Here is a 22,846-nt window from a genome sequence, read left to right as displayed (position 1 = left end):
ATTTTAAACTTTTTTATAGAAAGGAGAAACTTCTAGCAGATATAAGTTGTTGAAAGTAAGCATGCTAATATCCGATAAAATAACAATAAACTGCGAATTTCGTTTAATAAACCTTTTTTTCAAATAAAATGACTTTAAAAGGTAATATAGCTTTTACAAAAAATATCAGTACGATTTTATCAAAAATTACGACCCCCTTGAGTGCGTAGCATGACATTTCAGGGAGTTTTTAATTGTCAAATGGGTTTTACGGCCGCCGCGACGTGGATTGTTTACACACTGGTCAGTTTTACAACAAACAATTAGAAGAGACAATTGAACGCAACACTGTCGAGACATTTTCGGGAACGCCCGTTCAAGAGCTTTTACATGTATTTCACAGGTATAATGTTGCGTATAACAACAAAGACAGTTCGTTTAGAACCTGAGCAGCACTGGCGGCGTATACACATTGTAACATTATTAACGTAAAAGCAAATAAAACGGACATTACGTGTGAAATCTGTAGCCTTTTTGACAGTTTAGTTTAGTATTCTTTTAGACAAGCGCACCTTTACCAAAATCCTAACAATTGTGATTTTTACTGTTCACAACCGACCGACTTGTGCCAATGTACTTCTGCTGTGTATCATTCATCTAGTCATGTATACAATATAGACAATATCAAGAAATACCTTAAATGCTAGGTCGTTACGAACCAAAGTGAATACAAAAACATATCTTCCATATCCTCATTGCTTTCAGTAAAATATCTAGGAAATATGTTGATTACGCATATTCCGTGAAGAAATTATTATGGAATACCTGTTGAAATGAGAACACGGAAATTAGGATGTACATTTGTGTCAATACTAAATTCCAACGCCAGTAATAATTGTACCTGCAAAAATATTAGCGGAGCCAAAACGTCAGCTTGGGCATCAAGTAATTCTGTAAATTCCATCACATCCTCGAGTTATTAAACGGTCAAAGGTTTCAACTTCGATTGCCAATATATCTCTTGCAAAAGTAACAATCAGTCGTGGGTGGTTTCAAAAGCAACTATTACTTTAGAAGCGAGAACATCGCATTTGAATGTAAAGTTTATTGCACTGCCAAAAATGCCATAAAACTGAAGTTCAAATTCGACTTTTCTCGCAAATAGAGTTTCGGATTAAATCACAGTTAATATCGTCCATTTGGAAGTCATCGTATTCTTTTATGACAGCACAATTGGCGTCCTTTAACAATTCGCCTCCAACGTTGTTTGGTTGGTTGGTTTTGAAATTAGAATTGCTCTCTGTTATTGCTACACCATCAATGTATTTCCATTCACCTTCCACATCAAGGTCCGTTAAACCGATCCAAAATGCACCGCCAAGAGGACGAAGCAAGAAATCGACTATTTGTCTGGTAAAAAACAATTCATAATATTTTTAGCTAAAAATCCTAATGTAAGGGAGGTACACGCTGGGTTTGAATCAACTTTTTATCATATTTAGCCTAACAAAAAAGAGCAGTGGGTTTAAATCAACTTTTTATCACATATGATATTCAGCCTAACAAACAAGAGCAGTCGGACCGGGCTTTTCGGGCCAAGTTTGGGCTTAGTTTTGAATAAGCTTATAAATAAACTTAACTGTAGCCTGAAACTTAACTTTGTATTTTCATGTCTGAGTTTCCACATACGAAACCTAACTTTGGAACGATTTAAAAAAAATGTGTTCTGCCCTGGTTTTAGGCCTGGATGTTCGGGTTTGTGTCCCAACTAAGGACCCACTCACTGAACCAACTATAAAATATTTTTTTACTATAATCAATGTTTCTTCAATGGTTTTCTTGTATTGTTGTCGAACAGATTCATCCTTTGAATTAACACGTGTGTTCACATATTTAGCAAATTGTTTTGTTGCTGGTTCGAACACAGTTGCCAGTAGCAACAACGAGCAACCAGTAATGCTTGGAAAATAAATATTCATTCTTGTGCCATGTAACATTTACCTTCGAATTATTGGATCTCGCATCCCCCAGTGCGCTAAGTCTGCGCCGAGATCTTGACAATGTATCCTTGCATGCGTCCAATTACGCAATTTGTTTAACAAGGCATGACGACTTGGGGCTACAATATATATAATAAAATAATCTTTTTTATTGTCACCTGATATGTCGTGTTGGTGTGTTAATTGTGTGCTTGCCAACCGGAAAGAAATTTTGAAACTCGAGGGTAGGAATTAACTTTAATTAAATGATCTTTGTATGGTTAAGCATCCACTATGCAGTCCATTGGGAAGGAATAAGCATGTTTTGAATTGTCAAATGTGGAATTCGTCGAAAAATGTTAGGAACTACTGTTTTATCTGATTCTACTTTGTCTTGATTAATGGAGAAAACCAAATGAGCGAGTTGCTGTGAAGTAAAATACATTTGCTGTGGATAAACGCAAAACATATAAGCTATAGGTTTACAGAATAAAGTTGCGACGGATGCAAAACGTGTTTGTGCGATATGTACATTTCTTGTTTTCCTTTTGCAAGCTCGATCAGAGCAGGGGGCTCCAAATTAAGTTCAAGTCCAAATTATACGTGCTTGCCGAAATATTTCGGGCAAAACAAATTTTAGGCAGCATTATTTTATATAGCGTAGCAGCTTACTGTCACAGTTTTTGCCTTCCCACCAGCTATCACATATACAGTCATAATCTGTAGTTGTATCCACACATGCTCCATGTATGCAAAGCCCCGGATTAGCCGAACAGTAGTTAGTTCCTGCAAAAGCGTAGGTTGTTTAGGCCAGGGGTCGGCAACCTTTTTTGTACCAAGGACCGTTTTTGAAACCGAAATTTTATCGAGGACCGGCCTTCAAAAAACTACAAATATTTACCAATGAAAACGACTAAGTTAGTTTATATTCCCCGAGACACATGGGCAAAATGTTAAAAAGCATTTAACCGGAAATAGCATACGGCCCGGTAACTAACTCCTCGCGGACCGGCGGTTGCCGACCACTGGTTTAGGCGACTTATACTTTTTACGCCATTTTAGGCGCACTGTACTTGTTTGTAACTATGTCAAAAGTAAAGCTTGTATACATTACAAAACTGCCCACCGTTTAATTGTTTCTCTGCCCTTAACACTGCACAGGTCGGGCATTGCAATATCGAATCAGAAACTACCAACAAAGTAAACAAAGTCGACAACATTTTGAGCCTTTGTAGTAATTGGGAAAAAAAAGGATCCAATTCGTAACCTTGCCACATCTTTTGATACGACTTACTGCACTGGGTGCCACTTCGAGTGTGGTTTGAGTTACAAGTACACAGGTGACCTCCATATAAATTTGTGCAATCCTCCCGGTGGCTGCAGTTATGAGTCCCAATCGAACATTCATCTATGTCTAAATGTTAGAAATAGCACAGATGGAAAAAAATAGTTTTGAACTAATTTAAAACGATTTGAAACAGCACACCATTAAAAAACGTTTGGATAAAAACCTGATACTATTTGTTTTAAATCAGTCTGTTACGTGTATTTTAACAGTTTCACCAAATAGTTTTAGAAGTGGTGTGTGTAGACATACGTTTTAGCGCTTTTTGCGATTTTCATCTAAAGCGACCGATCCAGATGCGCACATGCATCAATAAACAAACCCAAAAGTTTCACAATCCTAAACTCACCAATTCCACAATCCTGTCCTGTAAATTCCGGAGTACAAATACAATTGAAATCAAGAGATTGAACACTAAAATTGTATGATCCATTGTTGAGACATGTGCCTGCAAAAGTGGGATTTTATTGAGAGCACAGTAGCCTATTACAAATAAAATATATTAGTTATACCGTTGTATTTTTCTTGTGGCGGTTCGTGTCCCAAAATCTAAAAATGTAATCACAGTTTAAGTAGGATATATTTATTTATTTATATATATATATATATGTATTCAAATTATTTATAAATCAGCCAACAATGCTCTTCGATACAAAAAACAACAACAACTAATAAGCATAATATTACCAAACTTTTGTATTCTAACAACACGTGGTAAGTACAAAAGAACTCACTGTTTGAAACCCTGGATTTTCAATGTCAAGGCTTTAAGAACATATTTAAACAACAATGTAAGGGGTAAGGTGAAACTTGATTTTACATTATGAATAAAAGAAAACGAAACAGTTTAATCTTTTTTTAATTTGCGAAAATGCGGGATGTATTCAAAAAGGTTTTTACTGAGAGCGCGGGCAGTTTACGGTACTTAAACTTTAACGGTTCTTGTATACATTGCTTCCATACACTCTTTCCAAACACAGACTACATACCAAAACATAAATTGTTGCAAATCCGCAAATGAATGTGATAAGCATTACACTAGAGATTCCTAATACCACACCACGCAAATCGTCAACATCTTTAACAGCGTGTTGCAGTGACCATGGCTGAGTCGGTTTAAAGCTACCCAAGCGCTGAACTGCATGAAACACAAAGAAGACTTTAAAAGCTTTCAAAAAAAGCAAACTAAGGTCACCTGAATAGGTCTGGGCGGTATTTTTTTGGTCCGAAACAATGTAGGCGTTTTCGGTATTTCTTCTTCCCCGATTATGGGACATAATGGCAGCAACTGTTAAATGACAAACTGCAAGCAGTAAAATTTGTCATTAATAAAGCAGTTTTACAAAACCATTGTTTAAACAATGAAATAACAATGCCATTGGTTTGTTAGATTGTTTCCTTGTGACGTCATATTACTTGCACATGCAACAATCTTGTACTTACTACACACCATAATGTATTTTTTAATTATAAGTGTTTCTACATCAACCAACAAGCGTTACCAAAAAGGAATGATGTCAAAAAACTGGGCAGAGGTGTAATCATTACATTTCATACATGTTTTGTCCATTGAAGGTTTAAAGATATTAGTTCAAAGATATCAGTTGTTGTGGCCATCTTGACTGCAATAGTAATTTTAAGTTTTGGTAACACAGTGGAAATTTAAAGACGTTACAACTGCAAATAACAAAATTGATTTTGGCGCGTTTCCAATCCAAAATATTCTCATAAGAAATATACTGGGAATACAGGACAAAAACCTCACATGATTATAAATATTTTAACCAGTATCTGCTTTTAGCAAAAACAGGGTAATAGCTGTCAACAAACAAATGCAATCTGTTCATCATTACTAACCACCTGAAAAGCATCCAAGTACTTCTCATAGAAGCATTTTGTAAAAACAAATACAACAAAGATTTACCATGCGTTTAACAACAAAGATAGATCGTTTAAAACCTGAGCACTGGCAGCGTTTACACATTGTAACATCATTAACATAAAAGTAAATAAAGTAACAAGTGTGATATTAAATGTTTATAACCGACCCTCTCGGGGCAATGTACTTCTACTGTGTACCACATAACACATTCATCTAGTCATGTTTACAATAAGGACAATATCAAGAAATACCTTAACTGCTAGGTCGTTACGAACCAAAGTGAATACAAAAACATATCTTCCATATCCTCATTGGCATTGGTAAAATATCTAGAAAAGCATGTTGATTGCGCATATTCCGTGTGGAAACTATCATGGAATACCTGTTGGAATGAGAACACGGAAATTAGGACGTACATTTGTGTCAACACTGAATTTCAACGAAAAAAAATGTACCTGGAAAAATATTAGCGGAGCCAAAACGGCTGCTTGGCGATCGAGTAATTCTGCAAAATTTATCAAAGCCTCGAGTGATTAAACGGTCAAATGTTTCAACTCGCAACGATTGCAACAAATTTGATCGTTATTGTCCAATGTCGCTTGTCAAAAGTAACAATCATTCGTGGGCGGCTTTAAAAGCAACTGAGGCAGCAAGTGCATCACTTTTGAATGTAAAGTTTATTGTACTACCAAGAAAAATGCCATAAAACTGAAGTTCATATTCGACTTTTCTCGCAAATTGAGTTTCGGAGTGCACCGCAGTCAATATCGTCCATTCGAAAGCCATAATATTCTTTTATCACGGCACAATTCGCGTCATTTGAGCCTCCAAGGTTGTTTGGTTCGTTGGGATTAAAATTGGAATTGCTGTCTGTTATTGCTACACCATCAATGTACTTCCATTCACCTTCCACATCTAGGTCCGTTAAACCGATCCAAAATGCACCGCCTTGGGGACGAAGCAAGAAATCGACTAATCGTCTGGTAAAAAACAATTCATAATATTTTTAGCTAAAATCCTATATTTGAGTAGAGGAGGTACAGGGCTGGTGGGTTTGAATCACATTTTTTAGTGGGTTCTGCCCTGGTTTTATGCCTACATATTCGGATTTGGGTCCCAACTCAGGACCCACTTACTAAAGCAACTATAAATTATTATTTTACAGTAATCAATGTTTCTTTAATGGTGTTGTATTGTTGTCGAAGAGAGTTAAGCCTAAAAGGTTAACACTTGTGTTCACAAGCATATTCAGTAAATTGTTTTGTTGCTAGTTCAAATACAGTTGCCAGTATAGTTATAGCCGGCAACCAGTAATGCTTGGTAAATAAATACACATCGTTTGAATCTTTAATATTTTACCTTCTAACTATTGGATCTTGCATTCCCCAGTGCGCTAAGTCTGCGCCGAGCTTTTGACAAAGTGCCCTTGCACTCGTCCAGTTGCGCCATCTGTTTGACAATGCATGACGACTTGGAACTACAACATATATAATACAATTTTAAAACTTGAAGGGAGAAATTAACTTTAATTCAATGATCTTTGTATGGTTAAGCATCCACTATATAGTCTATTGGGAAGGAATAAGAATGTTTAGAATTGTCAAGCATATATTTTGGCAACCACTGCTTTAGCTGATTCTATACTTTGTCGTGATTTATAGGGAAAACAAAATGAGCGAGTTATTGTGAAGTAAAATTTATTTGCAAAGGATAAACATAAAACACATAAGTTTTAGGTTTACAGAATAAAGTTGGATGCAAAACGTTTCTACGCGCTGTGAACATTTCTTGTTTTCGTTTAGCAAGCTTGAGAGGCTACAAATTTAATTTAAGTTCAAATTATAATTGCCTATAAAAAATATAAAAATAAATTTTGGACAGCATTTGTTTTATGTAGCGTAGCAGCTTACTGTCACAGTTTTTGCCTTCCCACCAACGTTCACATAAACAATCATAATCTGTAGTTGTATCCACACATGTCCCATGTATGCAAAGTCCCGGATTAGAAGAACAGTAGTTAGGTGCTGCAAATTGATACAATTTTTAGGCGACTTGTACTTTTAATGCTATTTTAGGCGCACTATACTCGGCTGTAACTATTTTAAAAGTAAAGCCTATACACATTACAAAACTTCCCACCGTTTAATTGTTTCTTTGGCTATAACATTGCCCAGGTCGCGCATTGCAATATCGAATCAGAAACTACCAACGAAGTAAATATAGTCAGTACTTTTTAGTCTTATGCACGTTGGACAAAAAGATCCAATTCGTAACTTTGTCAGATCTTTTGATATGACTTACTGCACTGGGTGCCATTTTGAGTGTGGTTTGAGTTACAAGTACACAGGTGACCTCCATATAAGTTTGTGCAATCCTCCTGGTGGCTGCAGTTATGAGTCCCAATCAAACATTCATCTATGTCTAAATGTCACAAATAACACAGATAAAAAAAGGCTTTTGAATTATTTTCAAATGATTTGAAAGACCACGCCATTAAAAAACGCTTTGGATAAAAACCTCATACTATTTATTTTTAATCGGTTTCTTGCGTATTTTAACAGTTTTACCCTTTTAGGTAAGAGGTGGTGTGTGTAAACATATAAACGTGTTAGTACTTTTTGAAAATTTTAGCTGAAATCCAGCGATCCAGATGCGCACATGCACCAAAAACAAATTTTAAAGGGTTTTGCTCCTAAACTCACCAATTCCACAATCGTGTCCTGTAAATTCCGGAGTACAAATGCAATTGAAATCAAGTGATTCAACACTAAAATTAAATGATCCATTGTTGAGACATGTACCTGTAAAAAAGGGATTTTGTTAAGAGCACAGTAGCCTACTACGAATAAACTATATTTGTAATACCGTTGTATTTTTCTTGTGGCGGTTCGTATCCCAAAATCTGAAAGTAGTATGTAACCACACTTTAGGTAGGTTATAACTTATATATATGCAGCCAACAATAACCCTTCGCTACAAAACAACTTTTGAGCATAACATTACCAAACCTAAGTATTCTAACAAAACGCGGCACCTACAAAACAACTCGCTCTTTTAAACCCTGGTAAAAATTTGAACTGGAATTTTCAGTGTTTAGGCTTCAAGAACATATCTAAACCACAATGTAAGATTCCAATGCAAAGAAAAAATCTTATGAATGTGCAACTGGATTTTGACATCATGAAAAATGTTTGAGAGCGCGGGATGTTTACGGTAAACTAAACCCACTCCTGATAATAAATAAACATGGAAAAATTGCGCTAGTATACATTGCGTCGATACTCTTTCCAAGGCTACATACCAAAATATAAGTTGTTGCAAATCCGCAAATGAATGTGATAAGCATTACACTTGAAATTCCTACTACTACACCACGCAAATCGTCCACATCTTTAACAACGTGTTGCAGTGACCGTGGCTGAGTCGGTTTAAAGCCACCCAAGCGATGACCTGCATGAAACACAAAAAAGATTTTAAAAGCTTACAAAAAATCAAGCTAAGGTTACCTGAAAGGGTTTTGGTGGTGTTTTTTCGGTCGGGAACAATGTAGGCGTTTTTCGTATTTCTTCTTCCCCGATTATAGGACATGATGGCAGCAAGTGTGAAAGTTCAAACTACACGCAGTAAAGATTGCCATTAAAAAAACACAGTTTTACAAAACCATTGTTTAAACAATGAAATAACAATGCCTTTGGTTTGTTAGATTGTTTCCTTGTGACGTCATATTACTTTCACATGCAACAAACTAACTAGTACCTACCACATACCATAACGTATTTTTTCATTATAAGTGTACTACATCAAACCAACAAGCGTTACCACAAAGGAATGGTGTTAAAAAAACTGGGCAGAGCTGTAATCAATACATTACATATAACTTATGTTTTGTCCATTGAAGGTTTAAAGATGTTAGTTCAAAGATATCAGTTGTTGTGGCCATCTTGACTGCAATCGCAATTTTTTTGGCAATACAGTGGAAATTTAAAGATTACAACTGCAAATAACAAGATTGATTTTGGCGCGTTTCCAATCCAAAATACCCTAATGAGAAATATACTGGGAATACCGGACGAAAAAAACTCACACGGTTTATTCTCAGGCGTCTGGCCAGCGCTTATGCCATCATTATCATGAGCGATTTGAATGACTAACATAGGTATACTCGATTCAAAAACCTGTTTTAAAAATGAATTGGGCCTATGCAACATTGTACACGTACTATGTAAACTACATATGAATTCAGAAACAAACCTGTCAGCTTTGATTTTTCTTTAGTTTCCATTTTTACTATTGATTTAAATTCCAGTTACAATGCCAACAAATTAAAGTCCGATATATGGAAGGCACATCATTGTATGTTCAAGTTGACCAACTAAAACACACAAAAATGATTTCAAACAGTTTCGTGTGGCTAGTCAGAGAATTATTTTAATGCTACAATGTGTAACGAAAAAACGAAATAGCCTACATAAACTAGTGAAATATTTTAACCAGTGTGTACTTTTGGTAAGAACAGGGCAATAGCTGAAAAGCAAGTCCTAGTAAAAAAAAAAAAACTTTACAAATCTAAAATGACTTATTGTGGAAAGTAATTAAGCTGCAATATTTAATGACTAGAAATTTGATTTCCAAATAACAGTTAGAGGTTTCTTTAGGTTCAAATCTCGCAAACAAACCGAAAAGGAAAAAGTAATTTCGCTTTCGATGGCCAGGCAAAAATTAGTGAAGGAATATGGAAACTGTCGCATGCCAAAAATTTACGACGGCAACAACACACCACATCAGTTCATTAATTAGCGATTCAAAGAAACCAGTCACTTTGTGCGATTGATTTATGGCAATTTTAACGACATTCTCTTCCTTTGACGTAACGTGTGCCAAACTGCGCTCATTAGTACAAAACGAGCCATTTCCGTGCATTTATATGACAGGACACATCTACCTTGCCTTTGTTTTGGTGGCATTTGTAGCCAAAGGTGTCTAAATTTAGTTTTGTCAACGTTATTTTACAACTATACATTGTGGGCAATAGGATTTTTAGCCATTATTGCAATACACTGAAAAAAAGGTAGATACTGCAACGTAAATTGTGGGTCTTCAACAAATCAACAGACAGTATAAAGGAAAATAGCCGAAGAAAAGTTACGTCCTAACGAAAAAAATGTCTTCAAATAAATACATAACCATGGACGTTCAAGAAGAAAACTGCAAGATTGGTGAGCTGTCAACTCCTGATCAACGTAAGTATTTTGCATAAATTGGGATAATTGGATAAATCATGAGATAACGTAGAGTTTTTTAGATTGCAAAACAATGCAAGACCAGGCAAAAAAGTCAAAATTGTCCGAAATCTTGACCGGAAACGTTACAACTTCTAAAAGACTGTTTTTGGGAATTGCTTTTGCTCTTTTTTTGACAATCGTTTTTGAATTTGTAGGAGTTCATTTTATGGTAAGTATTTTTTCTTCTAAAAAGTTTCAACAAAACATTCAAAGACATGATTTTTAGGCTTTAAACATTCAAAACGAGTTGGGAGAGGTGCGGCAATTCACTAAGCTTGAAAGACACAACGGTAACCGTTGACTATTAATAGTTCTTATAGGTGCCTAATAAAAGTGGTAAATTAATTTTTAATCGAAAAACATTTCGAACATAACCTTTAACGTTAGCTTAAACTTAGAGAAGAGATTTAATGTTGAGACGCTTTTGCAACCATTTGTCTTTCATTCAGACACCTGTCTTAATGGTGGATTTTTCGTCATTCAATCCCTACATTACAAGTGTTTGTGTGATTCAGGGTTCAGTGGAATTCGATGCGAAAAAGGTAAATTGTAAAAACCTCAGTTGAAATTGTTCGCGGATTATGGGCCTGTCAGTCTTACCAACCAATAAATATGTTTAGATATTGATGAGTGCTCAACTCAAACCCATGACTGCAATCAACACGCAACCTGCACAAATACAGTGGGTAGCTACCAGTGTTCATGCAACGCAAACTATAAAGGAGATGGCAAGCGGTGTCGTAAGCTTGACTAGAAAACAGAATATTACAAATGTCTGGATGTCTCTAATATTTATACTTTAAGGACCCAACTTTTGCTCAACTAATGTCGGCCTTTGCCAGCATAACGGAACTTGCTTGGACACCAGTACTGCCTACAATTGCTCTTGCAAAGTATGGTACTCAGAAAGCCATTGTGAGAAAGGTATTATTGGTGGCGTTATGAAACTGCACAAAATATGATTTGGTTTTACAAACACCTCTGTATTAGAGCTTGAACACGTGATTATGACCACTGAAAGAAATTGGGCAAACGCAAGGAAATATTGTCAGTCAATTGGTGGAGATTTGGCGACGTGGGGAATGAGAAATGCAACTGTTCGCAGGTACCGAGTTTATTAGACACATAAAACATTGTGTAACATCAACGAAAGACGAAGAAAGAATTAAACGCTTTTTAAATGGAATTCCATAGCGGCCCTTTGCAGGTCCAAGAATTCCACTTTTTGTGCGATAAAACAACCCGTTGCATTTACTGTACTTTATTTGTTTGCTTTTAAATCTAAAGTTGGATTATCGAAAATTTGCTCCAAACGCGCCCAATAGCGGATTACTGGGTTGGATTAGATGACCTTGAAGAAGAAGGAGTTTGGAAATACATTGACGGTGTTCCAATGACAAGAGCCAATACCGATTTTTTTCCTGGTGAGCCAAACGACGTGGCTGGTTCCGACTGCGCTTACTTGTATGGTACCGGATTCAAAATGGATGACCACCCATGTGGACGGCGCAAGTTGGCCATCTGCGAGCGAACTACTTAAGGCTCACACCAAAATAACATAACGTTTTAAATGTGATCGATTAATGTGTAAAACCCATACACTTTTTATGAAACCAGTTGCGTTGTAATTAAGTAAAGTCCTTGCTATAGTGTTAGGTTGTTTTTGCATGTACTGTACTGCAGTCACGAAAGCGTCTTTCATTTGTCATAATTCTGATAGAATGCATGCACATTTAGCCTTAGTTCAGGCGTGCAGAAACCAATGTGTGATTAAGTTTGATTTTGTATATTATTAAAGATTAATTATTATCATTTTTCTGTAAAGTAGGGACATTTTGATAAGATTATGTTTATATGCGGCTATGCTTTTGTCTATTGGCCTATGCACTTTTACAGTTTTGACGAAATCCTTATTTTTTAAGTAGCCTACAGCAAAGGCGTAGCCAGGGAGGGGCCAAAGGGGCCATGGCCCCTCCCAAATTTTCAAAGTGTTACATTGATAAACTTAAATTTAGTGTAGTTTCGTCCCTCATCATTGTGGTTTCGTCTCTCAACTATCAAAGGAATATATTTATTACCAAAAATGACTTTTGTCACCAAGTTGTAAGCCGAAATCCATGCTTTTTTGATTTATGTAGACATGGAATAAATCAATAAAGCGTTTGGCTGTTCCGTCGAACCACAGTTTGGCAAGTCACGTGTTTGGTAAAAGCACGCTGAGCGTTAGCAAAAAGTTGTATTAGACAACAAATCATTTGGCCCCTCCCAAAATTTTTGGATGCCTACGCCACTGGCCTACAGTAGGTTTTTTTCTAATAAAATCATTATGTAACAGAGTATTTAACATACAATTTGTGTCGCTATAAAAGAGACAATATTGGATTTAATTTGCTACTGCACATTGGAGTGTGCTTTATCGCAAGTTGTCGGTTTACTTGCAAGAAAAATAAACGACTGTATGCGTTTTGGCCAATATGTTGGTTCCAATATGACCAACACAACCACTACAGCGAAAAATTGTCAAAATACTTAATTTTTTCATTTTTTGTATTATTCTTTGATCAATTAGGCACAAAAAGCCTTTATGTTAGTTTTACAACAAATTATTGAGATACAACGCCACAGTTGGTACGGTAGAAAAGCATTTTTTGCTTTTTTGTCCACGCAACAGCGCTGCAGTTACACAAACATTTGTTCAAAGACAAACGGTAACGGTAATTTAAACCTTGCAACCACAACCATAATTCATAAATTGAAAGCACTTGTAATCCTTAAGTTTACAAAAAAAATTTGGCGCGCAAAACTACTAAAGTCCACCCAAGTAATTTTGAAAAAGACTGTAGTACACAGGACAAAATGTGTAAAATCGTGTCTTAGTTATTGTCCCAATTTCTAGTTTTTTCAAATCGTAGGTTTACAATTCCATAGGGAACGACACTTGTAGTCCCGACTAAGATACTTGAGTCAAAATACAGTTTAAACAACCAAAAAGGAAAACTAGATTGAACCAAATGTTTTGTACGACTTCAAAATGAAAGACTTCACATCTGCCATTAAGTACATACTCTTATTTTAATAACTGCACAAAACGACTGCTGGTAGTTTCCAATGTTCCTGCAATCCAAACTACACAGATGGAAATTAGTGCGGTAAGTGCTAAAACAACAAATGTACACTGCGTCATGGCTACCTCCTTCTTTGTTCTGTGTTCCTGGACACAACTGCACAATATTAAAAAAATCCAGAGGCCAACTTTGCGAGAATAACGGGACATGCTTAGACACACCTATATTGGATACAGTTGCTCTTGCAATATTTTTTACTCAGGAAAGCATTACGCAGAACGGGATTTTGGGGGGTTCGGCCTTAGGTTTCTTAAAAAAATGGGCTTGATTCGGGTCTGACTTCTAACGGTGTGTCAGTAATTTAAAAAACAAAATTAACTAACTCAGTAGCTATGATGGACTCGAAAACGCCACAGTTAAGACCATTGTCTATTATAGTCTTTTCTGATTGTTCTCTTTGTCTTTCTGAAAACATCTTTGTAAAGGCCTGTCAATCAGAGTTTCGGGCCTGAAAAAGTTTTTTAAAAACGATTCAGGTTCGGGTCGGGATTCGCGCTTGTATTCTCGGGTACGGGCTGGGGTCGGGCTCAATTTCAGACCCGTTTATAACTCTTGTACACACACAGCAAAATATATATTTTCGAATATAGTTTAGAAGGTTGAAGGTGATTTATTTGGTAGGAGCAAAAACGTGTTTGTTTTATTGGTTTTGTTTTGCAAACAACTTATCAGAAAGACTGCATAAAAAGCGTTTACATTTAATTAAATAAGTTTTGTTTGCTTATGTGACCAAGTTATGGTGAAACTTTTACGTAGATATTGTTGTGTTTAAATTCTTTTAACAACGCCAGTTCAATGTGCTGATGTCACTTACATATGTTGTGTGACATGCTATTTGATTGTTTGTGAGTAACTTAACAGGCAATTTGTGTGTGAATTAATTATCAATGGATTTCGTAAAACATCAATTTGGAAGTAAATGAATGGTTTTCAGGTAAAAGTTTAAAATGTTTGTACTAAAAATCAAATGTTAGAAATATATTTTAATAAAATATTGTCGTAAATTTTATAGCACAAATTTAAATGAATCGATCTTTCTTCAACCGATTTTGCAAAAGCAATCTTGGGTTCAACGCTTACAGATCATACAGCAAAACAAATTGATTTTTTTCCCGCGGTACGGTGGTGTGACGTTAAACAAACATTCAAGGATAACAGTTCATCACAGTCCAATGTCAGTTTTGGCAGCACAATGGAAATTTGATGACGATCATTACGATTGCAAACACCAAAATCGCTTTTGGCACCAAAATATCCTAAAAATAACGACCGAAAAAATCCACATGATTTATTACCAGACGTTTTGGCAATCGCTTATGCCATCATCATCATTTACGATGTGAAAGACTACGTTCAGTAGTTTTACCCATTTTATACTCGATTCAAAGGACTATTTGAAAGTTGATTATGCATAAAACACCACACACAGCATGTAAATTATGTGATTAAAAAAACAAACCTGTGAGTCTTGAACTCTGGTTAGTTTCCATTTTGCTGCTGTTTTAATTTCCAGTGACGTTGCCAACTCATAAATGAAACTAATGTCCGATGAAAGAACAGTACGTCATTGTAAGTTCAAGTTGACAAACTAAAATACATAAAAATGTTTTTTTGGGCAGCAGTTCAGATAATTGATTTTAAAGCTACAGTACCTAACGAAAAAAACTAAATAGCCTACGTAACGTGAATATTTTAACCAATATCAGCTTTTAGCAAGAACAGGGTGCAGTAATTGACTACATAAACGTAATAATATTTATTAGCTTTAAACAACAGAGATCGACACTATAAGTCAAGTAAACGCGAAAACTACAACTGAGGAAAGCAACAAGAAAATGAGAGACTTTAAGCGGAACTAAGGAATGTAATTAAACTACGCAGGAATACAAATAACCCTTAAGGCAAAGAGTGAGCAAAATACAGAGATGAGCCCACGAGCGTAAATTGCTTAGTAACTCGCTGCACAGGGTAATAGCTGTCAATAAACACATGCAATCTATTCATCATTACTAGGCTCTTCAAAGTCCTACAAACAAGCCCTTTGTAAAAATAACTTTACAATTCTAAAACGACAAAAATTGATTCCAAACAGCAGATAAAGGTTTTTTTCCCGTTCAAGTCTAACAATAGTAGCTTTGAATTTAACGGTCAGGATAAATCGGTCAAGACCAGGGATGGGCCGAGCCGAGCCAGAACCCGAGTACTCGGTACCGAGCATCGCTGTTTTTAATGCTCGGTGCTCGGCCGAGCAGCTGCACAAACTGACCCGAGCGGTAATTTGCATATTCATGCCCTGTTAACACATGTAACTAGTGTTCTAAAGCAGGCCTGTCAAACTCGCGGAAGCCCTCCAATACGGCCCACGAACAGTGAACAACAATTGTAGTATTTTGTCAGATTTTTATCTAATTATACTAAATTTTTCTTACTTTTCAAGTTTAAAGCTATTATTTAAACAGACGTTTACCGAAATTTAATTTATACATACAAATTCATATGTTATGAATAGAAACGGTAGTAATTAAGCCGTTCCTTAAAGTTTCAGTCAAGGGTGTACAACCCGCGGCCGTACGGCCACATTAAAATATATGTATTGGCAGGCGTGATGTAATTAAAACTCCTTTGCCAAAACTTTTGATTTTTAAACTGCCCTAAACAGATTTTGTGTCACTGAAAAGAGTATTACCAGCCTAATTATGTGCAAACAATGTGAAAAAAACAGGTACGAAAAGCGTCACAATATAGATTATGACGTAATAATAGAGTTAAAACTGCTGGTCTTCACATTGTGGAGCTTAATCTGTATATTAAGTTGGAAATTATTCTGCGCTTTTGGGGCGTTAGTAGATGGTATATAATATATATAATATACCTTTTTCTTGTAATTTTTAAACAAAAACCAGCAGATAATTGGCGGCCGTTGGTGAAATAAGGATCTGCAATGCGGTCGTCGAAGCGAAAGGGTTGTTTAAGTGTATAAAACTAGACTAAAAATTACATGCGGCCCTCGGCATAATTCCCAAACTGCAATGTGGCCCGCGAACCCCACGAGTTTGACACCCCTGTTCTAAAGGGTGTCCATGAACTAAAACGAATGATTTTTTAAATGCACTAGATCAGTGCTTTTCAACCGGGTGTATTGTACACCCCAGGGTGTACCATAATTTTTAAAGGGTGTACCACTTTGATGGGGTGTACTGGGGTGTACCAGACAAAAAATATAATATACCTATGACCAGGTATCACAACAGGCAGGTTTCAGTTTTAGAACAGACTGACTGGAATGTACAATACCTGGCACAACATGCATCTCAAGTGTTCACAGATTTTAAGTTACAAAACTCTATTTGTGACATCATAATTTAATATTTCACTTGATAATCGTTGTTAATGGTGGTTCTTTCAGATGTAGAAAGTGAATTGTGGATTATGGCTTGTTGATATTGCGCTCATCATCATTTCTGTTAGGACCACAGATTCAGTGAGTTACAGGGTTGAATAATTTTTTTACTGGGGTGTACAAATTTTGTGTAAACGTTAAAAGGGTGTACCGTTTCAAAAAAGGTTGACAAGCACTGCACTAGATTGGGAAAAAACGCGTACTTTATGGGCATGTACAGCTTAATAAAACACCGCCGGTGACGTAAGAGGCCTTGTAGAGCTAAAACGTAGAAAGGGGATTTTTTGTGATGTCATAATGCACGATGCTCGGTGCTCGACCAAACAGAACATTTGCAGTTTTAGCACATCCCTAGTCAAGACATATCGAAACTGTTTAAATGCGTGCCAAAAATTTACGACGGCAACAACACACCGTATAAGTTCAATCATTAGGAATTCAAAGAAACCAGTCACTTTGTGCGATTGATTTATGGCAATTTTAACGACATTCTCTTCCTTTGGCGCAACGTGTGGCAAGTTGTGGTCATTAGTGCAAAAAACAAACCATTTCGATGCATTTATATAACGGCCCACATCTACCTTGCCTTTGTTTTGGTGGCATTTGCAGCGAAAGGTGTCTACAGTCACGTTGTTTTTTAAACGGTTTTCAAATTTAGTTTTGTCAACGTTATTTTCCACATACATAGTGGGCAATAGGGTTTTCAGCCATTATTGAAATACTCTGAAAAAAGGTAGATACTGCAACGTAAATTGTGGGTCTTGGCAAAATCACCAGACAGTGTAAAGTAAAAAGACCGAAGAAAAGATCACTTTAAGAAACTCCGTTCTAACGAAAAAATGTCTTCAAATAAATACATAACCATGGACGTTCAAGAAGAAAACTGCAAAATTGGTGAGATGACAACTCCAGATCAACGTAAGTATTTTGCATAAATTGGGATAATTGGATAAATCATGAGATAACGTAGAGTTTTTAGATTGCAAAACAATGCAAGACCAGCCAGGCAAGTCACAATTGTCCGAAATCTTGTCCGGAAACGTTACGACTTCGAAAAGACTGTTTCTGGGAATTGCTTTTGCTCTTTTTTTGACAATCGTTTTTGGATTTGTAGGAGTTCATTTCATGGTAAGTATTCTTTTCTCAAAAGCGAGTTTCAACAGAACATTCAAAGACACGATTTTTAGGCTTTAAACCTTCAAAACGAGTTGGGAGAGGTGGGACAATTCACTAAGCTTGAAAGACACAAAGGTAACCGTTGACTATATAAATATTTCTTTTTTAATAATATTTTGAAAAAAAAAATCGAACATAATATTTGACGTTAGCGTGAACTATCAAGGCATAAAAAATATACAAAGCAGTAGGCTACATGTTCGCATTGTTCTGTTTATAAAGGCAATGTCAGTTGCTTGCTTGATGCAACTTAACAACACAAAACGAAGTGTTTAAAAAGGCAAAGCCCAGTTTCATTTCTACCATTACAACGAACATTTTTTTAATGGACACATTTATCCCACATTTATTGCCAAATTTTCCACATCACAATATTGCATCTCTAATTAGTTTTTGTATTACTACCACAAGAAAAAATCACTGTAACAAGTAAAACCTGGGAAGTTATTACTATTGGAATGACAATAAAAATATGTACAGTAGTATCATTTCAACTATTTCTCTAGCAGGATTTGAATAGGAACCCCTGCCTCAGAGAAGAGATTTAATGCTGAGACGATTTAGCAACCATATGCGAACCGTTGACATTGGCAAATACTAATAGTCTTTTATTCAGGCACCTGTCTTAATGGTGGATTTTTCGTCATTCAATCCCGACATTACAAGTGTTTGTGTGATTCAGGGTTCAGTGGAATTCGGTGCGAAAAAGGTAAGTTGCAAAAACCTCAGTTGTAATCGTTCACGTGTTATAGCCTGTCAATCTTTCTGACGAGTTAATGTGTTTAGATATTGATGAGTGCTCAACTCAAACTCATGACTGCAATCAACATGCAACTTGCACCAACACCGTGGGTAGCTATCAGTGTTCATGCAACGCAAACTATACAGGAGATGGCAAGCGGTGTCGTAAGCTTGATTAGAAAACAGAATATCACAAATGTCTGGATGTCACTAACATTTATACTTTAAGGACCCAACTTTTGCTCGACTAATGTCGGCCTTTGCAAGAATAACGGAACTTGTTTGGACACCAGTACTGCCTACAATTGCTCTTGCAACATTTGGTACTCAGGAAACCATTGTGAGCAAGGTATCTATCAAAGTGTTATGTATTTGCACAAAATATGAATTAGTGTTGAACTTTGTGCTAGAGCATGACCATGTGATTATGACCACTAAAAGAAATTGGGCAAACGCGAGGAGATACTGTAAGTCAATTGGTGGAGATTTGGCGACCTGGGGAATGAGAAATGCGACTGTTCGCAAGTACGTAACATTTGTCTCGACTTGTACTTTCTCATAAAATTACTTTGCGATGAACCACGTAAGTAACGGTGGGGTTACATACCTGGATTATTTTAGGGCATAAAATAAGTGTAAAATGCTATTAAACGTGCAAATGCTTTAGGTCAGTGGTCGGCAACCACCGGGTGGCCCGGGACAGGTCCGTAAGGAGTTCGTTAACAGGCCGCCTACTTTATTACGTTAAATGCTTCGAAATTTTTGTAGCAGTCCGTGCATCCCAGGGATGATAAAATGATTTATATAATGCAATCCTTACATACGGTTGTATTGGCAAGTGCAAATAATAATAACTTATTTCAATAGTAACATATATTTATAGCTGAACATTTGGGCCGGTCTGCGACAAAACTTCAGTTTAATAGCGCCGTACAAAACGGTTGCCGACCCCTGTATTGGGCCTTATTAATAATATTATCTACACGGTTAGCTGGATTATTACAAATATGATCGAAACGCGACCCCCCGGATACTACTGGATTGGTTTGAATGACCTTGAACACGAAGGAGTCTGGAAATATATAGATGGAGTTCCCGCGACCAACACCAACACCGATTTTCATCAGGGTGAACCAAACAACAGTGGGGACTGTGGCCAACTTTACTATGTTCGAAATTTTGCAATGGATGATTACCTATGTAGTCATAACATTTTTGCAATCTGTGAGCAATAATTGCCTTAGTGAGCGATTATTGCATTGGTTCGCCATCAAAATACTACCCATGTTGTCTAACCATTTATAATATGTTATGTTAACCATCCCATTACAATCGCAAGCGTGTCCATCACCAACCAATTCACTTGCCTGAATCGGGTTTGGACTTTAATCATGCCAAAAGGTTGAATTTTAAGTGTGTTCACAATATAAGACATTATTTTAAATGATGCTGTATATATAAATTGAAGTTAGTGGCATCGCCTATTGCTCAATGATAAATGTCTTCTTGCTTTTTTAGATAATCTGCTGTAATTTATTCGTTGAAACAGCCGGTGTTGTAAATGTCGTTTAAACATAGTCGCAACACGGCCACAATATAACCATTGAAATATAAGTATGTTACCAAATCATTTTCTGGAAACATATGTATTGGAATTATCGTCCTCTGTCGCAAATTATTCGGTTGTTTGTAAACGTCTGTAAACAAACGCAAATAGAATTGTATTTGTTATAATTCGCCGTTGTGTTCCATGTTCCCAAACAGATTGCAAATATAGTGAATAAAGAAAACCTAACAAAGTTTGTTAATATTTTACGAGGAAAGGGTCTGTATGTTTTCCGTATTAGTTTAAAAAAATGGTGCATATACATCATTAGTTTAAAAAACATTGATTGTACCTACATAGGCACGGTGGATAGGAATAAAAAATCAAATCATTTGTCCAAGCAAAATCGTTTTTACGAGTTTGTCACTACAACCTTGTGGTTTGAAACACACAGACTTTAAATTCAACCTATTTTTGAATATACACCCAACGCTTTGAACCACAACATAAGCAAGCATATATATTACAAACATGTTACCCCATTAATAAAAAGCAAATTGCCAGCGACGTAGAGTAAAACGTATTCATTTTATTTAAACAAACGTTTCGACAAAACTATTGTCATCATAGTTTTTTCGAAACGTTTGTTTAAATAAAATGAATGCGTTTTACTCTACGTCGCTGGCAATTTGCTTTTTATTAAAGCTGTTATTCAAGTCCGTGTCTTGTGTACCTATGTTACCCCATAATTTTGGTATCTATACTGTCTGTACAAAGCATCTCAAAGTTGCTGAGATTTTATTACCAAAACCGTTTCGTAACATGTTGGTAAAGATACCTGATCTTATAGCTCAGTAAATGTACACTGTACAAATTGTCAAGTGTTTTGTCGCAATTAATCAGTTGTACACGTCTGTACGCGTGTGTATTAGCGCATCTCATCCAAATAATCATACTTTTGTTATGACTGTCGCAGTATGAATACAAACGTATATTGAAAAGAATACGTCTTGTAAGAGACTTTTGGTGTTTAAAAAATCTATACAGTTGTGAGAAACTCCACACTAATTTCGTAAAACAGACATCAGGTTTATCGGGTATTTGAAAAATAAATTTGGTAAGCAGAGTAGGAGCACAAATAAAAGCAACTCATTATTATTTTGAAAGAACACTAAGTATCTTATACCTGTTTAGGGATACAACGCCTATAGATTTTACACGCTAGTTACGAATAGTAAATTAAATTTCGTCTATCTATCGGCGCTTTGACATTAAATAAACATTAATTCAAGGATATTAATCGTGATGGGCAACTTTTCTTCAATCATAATTCAAGTTTAGGCAACAAAATGACGATCGCTATTATTACAAAACGCAAAATTTCTTTTGGACTGTTTGCCATGCCAACAACCGAAAAAATCCTAATGGAAAATATACTGGTAATACGGGACGAAAAAAGTCCACATAATTTTTTCTCAGACGTTATGGTGATCGCTTATGGCCTTATGCCATCATCAACATAAGTGATTTGAAAGACTAACAACGGATACTCAATTCAAAACCCCCTTCAAAAATACATTAGGCCCATGCAACATTGTACACGTAATATGTAAACTACATGTAAATTGGGAAACAAACCTGCCAGTTTCTCTTTAGCTTCCATTGTGCTGCTGTTTTAATTTCCAGGTACATTGCCAACAAACCAATGTCCAATGTAGGAAACGCACATCATTGTATGTTCAGGTTGACCAACTAAAATATACGAAAATTGTTTTAAACAACTTTGTGAGACTGGCCAGATAAATCATAAATCAATCACGCTGTTCTTGCGCCTTTCGCTTGTTGCTTGCATTCGTCATTCATTGCTCTGAAGAAGTCCTACCGTTCTGGTGGACGAAACGTCAGCGAAAATACAAGTTATGGATAGAAACAACTAGTATTTTTGTTTAACATTAACACCAGTTGAACGACATTTTTGTTAAATATGCAACCTGGTGGACGAAAACGCCTGTACAGCATTTTCTAAAGCTTTTGTGCCGTTTATGATTGTTTTCTTATAACTTGCGTTTAGCATTCAACGTTTTTTTTTTGTAAATCAAAGTTATTCTTCACTTTTAAGATTGAGGTTCATACTGACAGCTAAACAACAGCAAACATCCCACTAATATTGATTTTGTATGTAAATAGATTGGCGTTTTGTTGTTTAAGTTGATTGCCGTTTGGTTGCAATTTTTCGTCCTAAATACATCGGCTATGACTAAACCTTGCATTGCGTTGCGCAACGACAACTTTGGTGAACAAAAAGCATACAAATATCTGTTGCATTTACTACGATCTTTTGTTGCCGGTCCGGTGGCGTAGAAAGGTTGGGAACCACTGATTTATCTGACC

The 22,846-nt window shown here is 36.2% G+C and overlaps 2 protein-coding genes across 2 annotated transcripts in view; one reads left to right on the top strand and one right to left on the bottom strand.

Annotated features, from left to right (window-relative positions):
* Window positions 1–5,891: 5,891 nt before the first annotated feature.
* On the bottom strand, window positions 5,892–6,641 carry LOC145217337 (C-type lectin domain family 4 member E-like). The gene is made up of 2 exons (XM_080084592.1): window positions 6,545–6,641; window positions 5,892–6,165 (listed from the first exon to the last, which is right to left on the bottom strand). The coding sequence occupies exons 1-2, from the start codon at window positions 6,565–6,567 to the stop codon at window positions 5,901–5,903; spliced, it is 288 nt and encodes a 95-aa protein (XP_079940718.1). The 5' UTR covers window positions 6,568–6,641; the 3' UTR covers window positions 5,892–5,900.
* Window positions 6,642–10,370: 3,729 nt separating this feature from the next.
* The window catches only part of LOC145219894 (uncharacterized), a 21,224-nt gene continuing 8,748 nt past the window's right edge, over window positions 10,371–22,846 (top strand). The window contains exons 1-8 of the mRNA XM_080087197.1: window positions 10,371–10,425; window positions 10,623–10,636; window positions 10,694–10,757; window positions 10,917–11,009; window positions 11,088–11,207; window positions 11,272–11,391; window positions 18,955–19,074; window positions 19,139–19,258. Coding sequence (XP_079943323.1) covers window positions 10,371–10,425; window positions 10,623–10,636; window positions 10,694–10,757; window positions 10,917–11,009; window positions 11,088–11,207; window positions 11,272–11,391; window positions 18,955–19,074; window positions 19,139–19,258 — 706 coding nt within the window. The remainder of the gene's footprint in view (window positions 10,426–10,622; window positions 10,637–10,693; window positions 10,758–10,916; window positions 11,010–11,087; window positions 11,208–11,271; window positions 11,392–18,954; window positions 19,075–19,138; window positions 19,259–22,846) is intronic.

The sequence above is a fragment of the Phallusia mammillata genome, chromosome 3 (assembly GCF_965637545.1).
Source record: "Phallusia mammillata chromosome 3, kaPhaMamm4.hap1.1, whole genome shotgun sequence".
NCBI lineage: Eukaryota > Metazoa > Chordata > Ascidiacea > Phlebobranchia > Ascidiidae > Phallusia > Phallusia mammillata.
Note: the sequence above shows the minus strand (reverse complement) of the source record. Positions and strands in the feature narration are given on the sequence as shown.

Excerpts from the sequence above, each read along its gene's own strand:
- LOC145217337 (XM_080084592.1), bottom strand. The coding sequence starts at position 6,567 with ATGCAAGATCCAATAGTTAGAAG. Across the intron at positions 6,166-6,544 it reads CAAGATCCAATAGTTAGAAG|ACGATTAGTCGATTTCTTGC; the intron begins GTAAAATATTAA and ends GTTTTTTACCAG.